This window comes from Centruroides sculpturatus, unplaced genomic scaffold (genome assembly GCF_000671375.1).
Source record: "Centruroides sculpturatus isolate CEXI.00-Female unplaced genomic scaffold, Cexi_2.0 scaffold181, whole genome shotgun sequence".
In the NCBI taxonomy this organism is placed as follows: Eukaryota; Metazoa; Arthropoda; class Arachnida; order Scorpiones; family Buthidae; genus Centruroides; species Centruroides sculpturatus.
In genome coordinates, this window is record NW_019384322.1 from 444,835 (window position 1) to 458,355 (window position 13,521).

Below are 13,521 nucleotides of genomic sequence, written 5' to 3' on the forward strand. Positions count from 1 at the left end.
TTCCTTTCTAAATTACATTTTCGAGAAAAGGAAAATCGCTAATTCAACACTTTAAAAAAGATTTTTATTTATTATATATCCGGTGCGTAGGACTGATGTTTATTAATGGTTCTCTTCTCATTCATGTTTATAACGTGTTACTATGGCTTTACTTAACTGCTGATTGTGCTGATAACGTGAAAATATGTTGCCTCGTAAAATATAACACCGATTAAAGGCTACGACTCTACATTAATTCTATATATTACTAATTTCGAGTTACGCCACTAAATTGTAGTAGCCTGTAGTCAAAGGTTAATAACTTCTATTACTGACTCATGTTTTATGCTACTAACCTAATATTACTTTACTAAAGTTATTAATTGAATATTTTTCAGTATTTGATAAACTTAATATTCTTATAGTAACTTAAAGCTTTACAACTTTATTACACATTATCCTACTGGATATATAATAGTAATTGATCTCATTATGGCTGCCAATACAGATACAGTAGAATGCTATAAAATACGTGAAAATATCACTATTAAGCAGTTAGAATTTACGTAACTATAATTAATGTTTTAAATACAAAACTTATTTTTCAATAGTTATGCCTTGTAGTTAATGGTAACTCTATAATCACTCTACTTATTGCTTAATTAATAGTAGTTCTATAGTAATAATATTTACTTATTGCTCATATCCCCAGTTAGCAGTTAATAATTGCTTATTTTATTGGCTTATTTCCTATATTTTGGATTTAGACCTTTTATTTTAGATGCTGCAATTGCTCAAAAATCTAAAAGGCCTACTTAATATAATAAGCCTTCTAGTAGCAGTTTAATACAGTGAAAATAAATAATTTATAATGATATTCTAGATATTAATGCAAGATAAAATTTTAATAAATAATGTAAAACGTAAATCTTTCGGATAAATTTTCTATATGACACAGTTTTAGATCATTTTTGTCTCCATATTAGTCACATGAGGTTTATTCCCCATAGAATATATTTATGGTAATATACTCTATGGGAATGACGTAATAGTAAAAAATTAGGACAATCTTTTATTTATTATGAACAATGAAACTGTCATTCCGAAATATATAATTATTTGTACGAAAAAAGAACAAAAATGAATGATTCATACGTAATTTTCTACAAAATTACTATTGCTGTAATAAATATATTTTGTAAAAATAATGACAAATTATTTATTTTAAAATTATTTTATGAAATTATTTCATCATTATTTTATTATTATAAAAATTTTGAATTAAAAAAAAGTTATAAAATAATTTGAAAGTATTGTAATTCATTGTTCTCTATGGAAAAAATGTAGCCCTAGCGTCATCTAGTGGCATTTTACAAAATTAGTATCAAAATTTTTTTAATTATAATTAAATTACATTATAATATCGTTTAATGTAATAAATAAGATATATTGATAATAATATTATTGATTAAATATATTTTAATAAATAACTGCACGGTAAATGTTTAATACAATTTCGTAATTATTAATATGGATAATTTGCATATGATTGGCGCCAGGAGAACATAAAGTTTTCGTTAAAGTATTAATTATATTATATATTTTTAAATTATGTTTTTAAGAAATATAAATATTAATATAATTTTTTAGTCAAATTTTCAGACGTTAAACACGACATATTTTCAAATTTGTAATACATCGACATCATATATTCATTAGATGCTTTTAAGAGTATTTAACAGTTATGATATATTATTAAAATATTTTCAATTATTAATAAAAAATTAAAATATAAAATTTAAACATTTAATTTTTTAGTTTGTTAAAATATTATAAATGTAAAGAGTTTAAATAAAATTAAATATTACATATTCAAATTATTATAGAATAAATATTTTAAAATAATATATTTTATTACTGCCATCTATCAACAGATTATGTCACTATTAACTGTATATTCAAATATTTGCTATTGCTTGTTTTTGTTTATTTTATTCAAAAATTTATTTTACAAAATTTAAATATATTTTTTTAATTTTCAGATTAAAAAATAAAAAAGTATTTTATTCACTAATAGTTAATATTCAAATTGTAAATTTATTATATTATTTAGTAAAAACTATATCGATTAAAATAATTCAAATTAATAAAAATCAAGCAATCAAAATTAATTTTAATTATTCTTTTAACACTGAAATTATATATTATTTATAAATAATTTTTTTTTAATTACAAATTTTTAAATTCAAATAATTACCGCCTTGTCTTTTAATTGGTTAAAGCTGCTCACGTGATTGGTTTTACTCCGCTGATAATCACGTGGCGATGGATTTTGTTGACACTTGTAGAAATGTCCGGTCGGGAAGGAAACGTGTCGAATGAATTAATATAGAATCTATCTTTATATAAATTATTTAGTTTATAACAAATGTAACTGCGTAAAATGAGAGATACGATGCCATTTAGTGAAATAATTCTTTTAGTTTTAATAGAAATAAGTAGAAACAATTTTGATATCGATAAGCCTAGTTTGAATGATAGCAAACACGTGGAAATTCAAAATTATCGTTATTCAGAATTATTAAATAAAATGCTGAAAATTGTGTTTCGGTTTCATAATATATTTTATTCCTGACATTTGTTTTTTTGTATTATCTGTCACATGATACTTTACTACACTTTCCGCTTGTTACTGATAATGCTTTGTAGCCACAGTTTTTGTTTTGGTTCTAGTTTTGGTTTTAAATTCGTTGCTATATATATGCAGAAAACGTTCATTACGTCTGTAACGACTGTAAACAATTGCAGTATTGTGTTATAGGTAAGTATAACTTGTGTTTAAATTGCAATAAATAATTGCTATTGTTAACTTAATCTTTTAAAGTAAAAAATTAATATGCAAATTACATTTTTATGTATTTTGCACATAAATTTTGTTATATTCCTATGGAGTGGTGTACTTAATAAAGTTGTTCTGTTCTGTGCATAGCTTTTTAATTCTTTTGATATTTGATTCCATTTCTTCACAGCACATCATAAAAACAGTTTAAAGAGCCTTATAGGTTTACTCAGATTAAATGTTTAATTTGAATAAACCTGTAAGACTTAAATTATTATAAAAACCAGAAAAAAACTAAATTTATTTTTAGATTTAGGTACAGAAAAAATTTATTCACAAACCTATTCTCAATACCTTCTTACATTGATACCTGAATATGCTACAGCAAGAAAATAATAAAGAAATAATAAAGCAAGTGGAAAGCAATGCATTTTTTTAATGTTCAAAAAATATATTTACTAAAAATAAGGTTATTCTTATACTTTATTGGATTTATTATGTTGAGGCTGCCATTTGATAATTGAACTAAAGCCTGTCATTTTGTTTTATTTTAATAACATTTTACAACTCTTCTAGAATCATATAAAGGTGCATAAAATAAAAATCTGGAATATGAAAATGAATTGATTTCTGAAGTTATGAAATAAATAATACACACAAATAAATGAAAAAATATATATATTTGAATAGCCTATTGGTTTAACAAAATCAAATCTGTTCTATGGTCTGCTGCTTTTAGAACTTTTAACATATTTCAAAAGATACAGTTGTAAATTGGTTGAGCTTTGTCTGAATTCTTTTGTAGAGTTCTGCTATAGAATTGACATTCCATCCTCTGTCCTATACTTTCTGCTTTAACTGATATTAAAACTGGTCGGTCTTAGTTGGGATACATTAGGCACATTGTTTGTGCCTAATGTATCCCAAATGTATTCAAATTGTAAATTTGAATACATTTGGGATACATTCAAATTATTATATCAATGTCAGGAATAAAATATATTATGAAACCGAAACACAATTTTCAGCATTTTATTTAATAATTCTGAATAACGATAATTTTGAATTTCCACGTGTTTGCTATCATTCAAACTAGGCTTATCGATATCAAAATTGTTTCTACTTATTTCTATTAAAACTAAAAGAATTATTTCACTAAATGGCATCGTATCTCTCATTTTACGCAGTTACATATGAAGAATGTATTATATTTCATATTGGTCAAAGGCAGCAATGGTATCTTGAGCATAGTAGGACATTGCTATAACTGTTCAAAGCACATAATCTCTTAATCTCCATTCTGAGTGTACTTGAAGAATAGAACTAGTCTTGATGCACTTTATACTATATACTTCTATATTAATACAAAGTTTAGATGGTATGATGAATGCCAGAGACCACCAATGAAAAGTTATGATTACCCACATTAAAACCTTCATTGGGAACTTTGCATGACATTTGAACTTCACTTCAGGAATAGCATCCTTTCTTTTTTCACAATAAAAACATTTTCCACAATAAAAACATTTTCCACATATTCAGAGCAATCTACTGTAAAATAAGGCTTAGCATTGATAACAATCATGATGTTTTGGACTGCAGATCTCTTTTGTCCAGTTAGAAAATCAAAAAATTTTAATTTAATAACTGCTTCACAGTATATTTTGGATGTAAAAATCTTTTTTCTATTTTAAGAATATAGTATTCCTTTTCTTTAATATCCCATGCACTTGTGTGAAGTATTTGAACTATTTTGAGGTATTTTGACTTGGTATATAGAGAGACTGGCTCACCTTACAAACAGCAACATTGGTTAGCTATTTGTGCTTCACTTCAGTAATTTTAACTGTTTTTCTTCCCTTTTTCAGATCTAGATAGAATTTCCTTCTCTGTTACTCTCTTAATTATATCATATATAATGCTTTTTAAAATGCCCAAACATTTAGAATGTTCTACAGTGAAAAGTTTACCCTTCATCAAATTTCTAATAATAAAATTTCCAATGAGTTTCCTATGTTTGTCTTCTCTTAGGCCTTTCATTCCTAAAAGTTGAACAATTTAAAGAAAAACATTCAGAATTAAATATCAACTTGTATAATAGAAAAACTGCAAGTTCAATTTAAAAAAAAACAAAATGGAGGAAGTCATTCTGGATATATAGTTTACACCTTATACTCCATTTATCTTTCTTATTACTGTCTTTTCCATTTTTTATTTTTTTGATTTGATTTTATTAAGTATAGTAATTATTTTTTAAAAGATATATATATATATATTAAGACTACATCATCAATGGATATATATATGTATAATGAAATATATATATTTCATTATATCTTTAGAGTATAAAAATTTACAGCTTATCTCTACAAGAGAGCAATTGGATTTGATTTAATCTAATACTGATTGTTGTCATCTGTTGTTTTTCCAGTTTTCAGTATTTAATTTTTACAACTGCACTTTGTTACTGAAAAAAAAGCATTTCACATTTTATTTTCTAAATTTAATTTTCATAAAATATCTTTCTTTAGAAAAATTTAAAAATACTAGAAACATTTTTTTTGGACTTAATCTCTCTGTTTTAAATACATTATCCAACATTGCACTTTCTGAAATCCAAGACTGTCAATTATATTTCTCCATCAGTAAAACATTATGATGATGATGATAGTTTATTAACAAGTCATTTTTAATAAGTCACTCTAATTTTTTAATAAGTGATTTCTCTTCTGTGCTAAGAAATTGATGTGATCTTAATACCATATCTTTTTCTGTATATTATTTAATAATTAAATAATAAAAACTTTTTATTTTTAAATTATTAGGAAATAATTCATTACTATTTTTTGTAGTGATTTTAAAAAAATGTTAGAAGAAGACAAGTATTTCACTGAATTAAGTAATATTAAGACTACATCACCAAAAGTGTATAAAGTAAGTGAAAGTATTGTTCTGAAATCTAAAATAGATCTTGTCAAGTTATTTTTTTTAAGGTTTGTTGCAATTTAGATTACATCAGTGATTTCCAAACTTTTTAAAGAGAGATGTTACCCTTTTTTAAAAAATTCTTGCTTCCTCTCAACTTTACTTTTATGAAAGGTTTAGAGGAAGTTTAGAAGAAGCCTTTTCACCTGCCAGTGAAAATGCTAGAGAATGCATACCACAGTTTGAAAACAACTGGATTATACATAATAATAATAACTTTTATTGTAAACATGACATCTAAAAATAAAATAAAGATGAAATGAAAATAATTTCAAGATAATGAATTTCTTAAATCTAGTTCTAATTTATTATTATGCTAAAATGTTTAATTCCAAATTAAATATTTTTTTTATCACTTTGAAAATTCATTGTATAAGATTTGTTTAACATTAATATGCAAATTATTAGTTGTACGTAATAATTGTATATGTGATTACAAGTACTTTCAGGTATTCTGATCAATACTAAATAATGCCCAAAAACAGAGCTGCTCTTAATATATTAATACCAAATGATCTGTGTTATTGGGTTATAATGCTAATAAGTAAAATAAGACTACTTTAATAATCAGATATAAAACAATTTGACTAGAGGTAGGTGGTTAGGTTGCTTTCTCATGGTGGTTTTAATAATTATAATAAATAATAAATTAATTTTTAATTTAGAATTTCTGGAAGAAAAGAATTAATTTCTTCCAGAAAGTTAATTTGAAGTTTAAAGAACAGGTGATGCTTTGAAATGATAAATAAGATAGTGTCAAAACTGAAGCAAATTTTGTAATATAATGACTTTTTAATTGTTTTATAGTAAATAAAACAATTAAAAAGTCATTATATAATAATAAATAATAACAGAATTAAACATGATAACTGTCAAAAGAAGAAGAAAACTATATCATATTTAATTTTCAAATAGTTAAAATAATTTATGGTATAAAGTAGACACAAATTGTATGAATAACAATTTTCCATTTAAGCATATAACCAGTGCATCACAATGTAATGCAGGGAGTGGAGAAACTTTTTAATACAAGGATAAAAACTGATAACACTTCTACCAGCATCTGGCAAATTTTAAGTTTATATAATTTATAATATATCTGTTTGTGAACACATATCAATGTCATAAAAGTTGTTACTCTTAAATTGCAATTTTATAGAAGAGAGTGTAACTATCAAGCAAAAACTAGTTTAAAAAATACCATGATATATATAGATTGTTTGTATAACTTTGAAGTAATAAAAAATAATTGTAAGGGTATATATTTTTAATTTTATGAACCTTATCTTTCAGTTTTTCAGTGAGAAAGATTGTACTCCTTTTTCAATGAAACTGAAAATATTAGCTGACAGTGATGAATCAGCAACTTGGAAAGTTGTGAATTTGTAGTTCTTTTGTTGAAATGTTATACATAACCACAGATTTTTAATGAAAATTTTCAGTTTTTTTTATTTTGAGCATACACATTTCTTTTACATAAGTTACTGCATTAAAGTATTTTTAAAATTTGTTATAGTATAATGAAAAGACATCTTTTAACAAAAAATTTTATTTTCTGGTATTGTAGCCATGAATGTGTGCATTCTGAATCAAATACAGTGGTACCTCAGGTTACGAACGCTCCAGCATACGAAATTTTCAGGATACGACATGAAATTCAAACATATTTTTGCTCCACGATACGAACAAAAACTCACCATATGACGTTACATTAGTTCGCATTTTTCATTTGTTTTTCTTACTACAGTTATTTTTTTAAATGTATTACTTGNAATTTTCTTTAATATTTTCGAATAAATTATTAATATATTAAACAATTCTAGTACATAAAATGAAGGAATTTTTTACGTAAAAATTCGAATTTAACTTATATATAAACGGTTATTTGGATTACTTAAGCCCTGTATATTTCATTACACTATTGAAGTTGAGTTTTAGATAAATTTCTTTAACATGTAACATAATCGAATACAATGAGATTAATGCATTTTAATTATAAAATGCTATAGTAGTAATTAAATAAAGTGGTGGGCGATATTGCGGAACCGTTAGAACAATCCAAAATTAAAAAATTACATAAATCTTCATGAAAAAAAGTAGAAAATTCACGATGAATCATACTGACAGAATATGAATGAAAACATCTATTAACTCATTAACTTTGTTTTAACTAGTACCTTGTTCACAAATTTTTAAAACCATTTTCTTATCCTGTTTACAAATAATTATTATAATTAAGATAGAGATAGAGAGAGAGAGAGAGAGGAAAAAAATTCATTAAAATAAATAAATAAATAAATAAATTGCTAGTATATATATAGATATATTCTGTGTGAGAACAGTTTCGTTTACTTTATCACGAACTTAACTAATTAATATCGTATCTTTAGCTTTTAAAAGATGAAAAATAAAATAAAAATAAAAAGTATTTTAGATGAAAGCTAATCAAGTTACTCGTTTTCATTAATAAATTAATCAAACAATTAAGCACTACAATTATAAACAATGGTGAATAGCTGCCGGTTGAAAGCGAGAAAAGACTAAATTTCAACATTTTAAGATTAAGTTCGTTTTAATTACTTAAGTGAAATCAAGAAAAAATGAAGAATTGCTTAAAGATAAAAATACTAAAAGCATTCCTTTCATGAGGTTTGTGTGTTTAACAAAATGATTTAACTTCTTCCAAGCTAATTTAGTGGCAAATATTTTTATCTAAAAATTTTAAAATATTAATAAATTTATAGAAAATATATTAATATAATTGTACCATTATTAAATTTTACTTTATCTTCTATTCTTTTTAATTTATAAATTAAATTTTAGTCACATTATCTGCGCGACATTATCAAAAGTTATAATAATATTTTAGAAAGTAAATTTAAATTTTTTAAGAGAATATTTTTATGAAATAATTCCACTCAAATTTAAGATTAAAATAAAAAAATTTTACAAACCTTTTTGTCGTTATCAAAGCGTACTTTTTGGATGAAAAACTAAGAGGTTATTTGTTCTATTCAATTTTCAATAACATTTATTGGAGAATAATGTTTTAGAAACTGATCTATCATTTAATCAAAGAATTAAATTAATGTTCCTGTTAGTGTAGAAGAATTTTATAATCTAACAACGTTGAAAGATCCTGACACAAGAGATGAGCGATGCTGGCGATCGTCATGCTCTAGATAAGGAATCCTTGTTCTAGCATGAAGCAAGATTTAATAGAACAAAAATCCGATTAAATTTTAAATTATAAATCTAAATTTCCAGATAAATTATAAGGAATTAACATGAATATATCCTGAAGTCTTACTAATACAAGAATAAGTTATATATTGATATAACCTAGAGGTTGCTAGACTAGACTGTTTTAAAAAAAGAGAGCATTTAGTAAGCAAATCCCTTTTAAGAAATGTATTTTTTATAAGTAAAATTGAAAAAAATATATCATTTTTACTCCTAAAAATCTATTTTTTTGGATGATATTTTATGATTTACTGCTACTGATTAAGTAAGGTTACTCTCTATGTTCTTAATACAAATATATCTTATGTATATAAGCTATAATAAATATAAAGTTAGTATAATTGCAGCAATTTATCATTTATTTCTGGATCATATTGGCTCAATGGTATCATTAATGTAACATTTTTTCATAGCAACATAGCAAGATTTTTGTCTGCACTTAAATTAAAATTGGCATATGAAGAATTAGGCTTATTTCTTTCTAATCTATGAAAATACTTAATCTTTTTTGCAGCTTACTGATGAATATGTGCCAAAATTTCATACAATAAATTTATAAAAAATCGTTCAATGTAGGTTAATATATAAATTTCTATTACGCTGTTGTTAATAAAACATTTTAATATCATTTTTCTTATATTTGGCTCGTGTATATGTCTCAATGTAGGAAAAAATTACATAGAAATTATCAAAATTTTAATAGGATATAAACAAAATATTATTATTTTATAATTTTAAAATTTAGGCCAATGTTAATATAAATGTTTTTTTTTATAATTAATCCTAAAAAAAATCTTAATAAAATCATTAAAACTACTCTATGCGAGTAAGTGAAATCTTATAGTTTCTAGCTAAATAAATTCGAAAAATTTCATGTTAAAAGTTAATAAAAAGTACTTATGTAGCAAAATTTTCATATTAAATTATATTTAAAATACTTTTTAACTATATTTACATGTAAGCATTCAACCTAAAGCTTAAAATTATGCATTACATTCACATAGAAATGAGTCTAAATCTGTTATAGATTTACTCAATGTTAATTCAATTTAGATATGATTTTGTAAATGTTAGAGATGAAAAAAATATAAAATCGAAATTACTCATTTTATAAACAAGATTTCGAGGAAGAAATTTAAACGGATTTGAAGAAATTAAGATAGTATTGTTAAAAAATCTTCCATCATCGTCATAAATGGAATATCCATTTATGAGATGAAAGAAGTGAAATTTGGCTGTTTATAAAAGTAATTGGCACGCTTACAATTGTAGATTGTTTCCTTTTTAGTTTTGAATTCGTATAATGACTAGAAAGTTCTTTTTCTCTCTTGAAAATAAATGAAAATCTCTCTCTCTTGCTCTCCCTCCTCCGAGAGGAGAGAGAAAATGACTTTATAAACTAAAACGTTAAATTAAGAGATAAATTTATTTATACGCTATCTAGTTATTCTACAATTCTTATTTTTTTTTTTTTTGTAAGAAGAAAGCGTTACGAATCCGAGAAATTGTTATAATTTAAAATTCTTGAATTGAATTAAATGCCAGGGATATCTCGAATCCTAATGGAACCTATAATCTATGATATCAGTTTAAAATTTTAAATTAATGATAATTAAAAGTTATAATAACTGAATTCTATCTATTCTTTTCGAAGTTTTAAAGTTAAATTTAATAATTTTATACTTTATAAAAGATATTTTGTAGTTAAAAGCCTAGTTACTATACGATTTCGTTTAATGTAGATTGCTCTGTAGATCTTTATCGTAAGCATTTGTAAAGTTATAAGTAGTAATTTTGCTTTTTAATTATATAAAATTATAAAAAATAAATCACATAAAAGTAAATTTACTAGGAAAATTATATATTATTAATCCTCGATGAGTATCTTAATGTTTTCGTTTATAACAAACTACAATTTTGTGTCGGTTCTAGAATGTTAGCTAATAAAATATGTGTTATAGTAATTTGTTTTTTTGCTTTTATAGATTTAAAAAATGTATATAAATATTAAATTAAACATAGTTTAAGTATTTTATTATTAGGCCTACATAATATCTTCAATTTTCCTACATTTAATGTCTGTTGTTATGTAAATATTCTTCTGTGGTTAAAGATAATTTATAAAAGTTATATAAAAATAAATATTGTGGTATCTAAAAAATTTATTTTTATGCAATGCAATGATATATTTTCTTTTTCTACTAGTCAAACAAGTTATTAATTGTTGACGCACAGAAATTTCTTAGTAAGAGATATGACTTATTTTGTAACAAAGTAATAAACGGTATTTTGTGCTAAACAATATGATTTAATAAAAAATTCTTTTATGGTTTATCACTTTTATAACGTATAATCGCATCGTTTTCTGAGAATCAAGGCGCAAAATAAAAGAATTTTCCAACGTTTAGTTATTGAAAAGAATCTGAAAATTATAAGCTTAGAAGAAGAGCATTTCTTTCATTCGAAAAACTAAAATAATATATTTTTGATTAAGAATATGTCGTAAACATGTAATGCACGGTTAAGGATACGTTATGCTCTATAATAATCAAGTTTATCATAAGATTTATCTCTATAGTTTACAGCAAAAGAATTTTTTTTCTTAGTCAAAAACCACAAAATAGACTTTTGTTATTTTATAAAGAACAAGAACAAAGTTTTGTCGAAATAAAAAAATAAAAATAAAACTTATGGTTACAATATATTTAAGTCTAATCATTCTGCAAAAATCATAACTCATAATTCACAAAGAGATCATTTTTTCAATAACTTAAAATAGTACAAAATAATGTATTACATTGCAGCTAGACTTGTAATTTATTTTTTAGTTTTTGATTGATGCAAAATGTTTTATTTTATACTATAAAATCAAAAGAAATTTTTACAAAAAAAAATATTTAAAAAATTTAATATAAATACAGTATAGGTAAATTAATTTCACTTTAAACATTCGAGTATAACTGTTAAAGACAACATATAGTCTCATACAAATTTTCTTATCTAGAGCCAAAAATCTATACTCAAGCCTAGAAGACCCTATGGTTCTAACTGAAGAAGATTCAGGATCCAAAGGTCAAGCTTAAACATCATCAGATAAGTAAAAAAATAAATAAAAAGTAGCATTAACGAGATATATTTGACATTATTGTTATTAATTAATTTCTCAATAGTCTAAAATATATGTGTATTAAAAAAAAAGAGGAAGTGTCATACAGATTTTTAAAATAGGTATGCCAACTATTCGAATATATTAAAATACTTCTTATAAAAACTTGATTTTAATTAATACCCTCTAACTCGATGATAAATAGCAAAGGTTAGAAATTTCCAGTAAGAATGTGGACATTCCCTCGGGTAGTGGTCTTTTTTGGTCCACCTCCCATTATCATAGAATATCTTTTAACCCAAGATAATTCCCAGAAATAATAAAAATCTATACACAATGAGAAAAACTCCTTTTTTTTTTTATTTTGTTTTTTTCCTTCAGGAATAGGACAAGGTGACCACCGGATGACCATATATGGAAGAGGAATGGGTTAAGCTCCATTCATCATTGCTGAGCACAACGTCCAATGAAAGAGCAAAGTATCTGCAAAATGGTGGACGGTGTGGCATTCTCGGAATGTAATTCTAATGATAGTTTCTCGTACCTACCGGAAGTGTCTCGTGGGTGCAGCCTTGTTATCACTTCATCCTACTTTACAAGGTTGCGCGTATGCCTATAGATAATAATAGGCTCGCATTATTAGCTTCAAATTTATTTATTGTTTCTGGTCTATAGGTTAAAGACGGATGCGGGAAATTTTTTTTTCTCCCCTTCTCCGCTTTTCATGACCGTAAAAAAACACAAAAAGAAAATGGTATCCAGATGGCGCCAAATTTTAATTTCAATTGTTTCATAACCGTGAAAAATTGTTAATTTATTAATATAAAACATTTAGCGCCATCTGTGAAAGTTAATGTAAAATAATTTAATTAATTTCGTGTGATTGCCTTCCTAAGTTATGGCCATTCTTCTTAATTAACTCTTCATGGTCTAATTTTTACTATATTCTAACTTTTAGAACTTATTTTCTTTTAAGGCAATGTATGGATGAATACAATTCGAATTTTGTTGAATCGAAAGAATTTTTTACTTTAATTATAAGGGTAACGAATATCGGAATCGTCTCCAATAACGCTATATGCACGTAAGATTACGCTCTTTCTAAATTATATAGCACTATATGCGGTTTTCACGTTTAACCATAGAAACCTTAACTATAATTATCAATATACCTGAGGTTAATTAGCAAGAAAAATTGCTCTAATATATTTTCCATAAATGCAAACTTCATTCGAATGAAGAATTTTAGGTATAAGTAAGAAATTAAATATTATTTTTTGCTGAAATATAACTTTTTTTTTCTCCTCTAAAGTTACACGCTCTAATTTATGCTCCGATGCATTTTTGTTAATCGTATAATGTGTTTTCT

The 13,521-nt window shown here is 24.5% G+C and overlaps 1 protein-coding gene across 2 annotated transcripts in view; it reads left to right on the forward strand.

The window, feature by feature from the left end:
• Positions 1 to 2,303: 2,303 nt before the first annotated feature.
• The window catches only part of LOC111625909, a 104,169-nt gene continuing 92,951 nt past the window's right edge, over positions 2,304 to 13,521 (forward strand). For both annotated transcript variants that reach the window (XM_023369172.1, XM_023369179.1), the window contains exons 1-2: positions 2,304 to 2,800; positions 5,671 to 5,752. In XM_023369172.1, the coding sequence (XP_023224940.1) occupies positions 5,684 to 5,752 (69 nt within the window). In that variant the 5' untranslated portion in view covers positions 2,304 to 2,800; positions 5,671 to 5,683. The remainder of the gene's footprint in view (positions 2,801 to 5,670; positions 5,753 to 13,521) is intronic.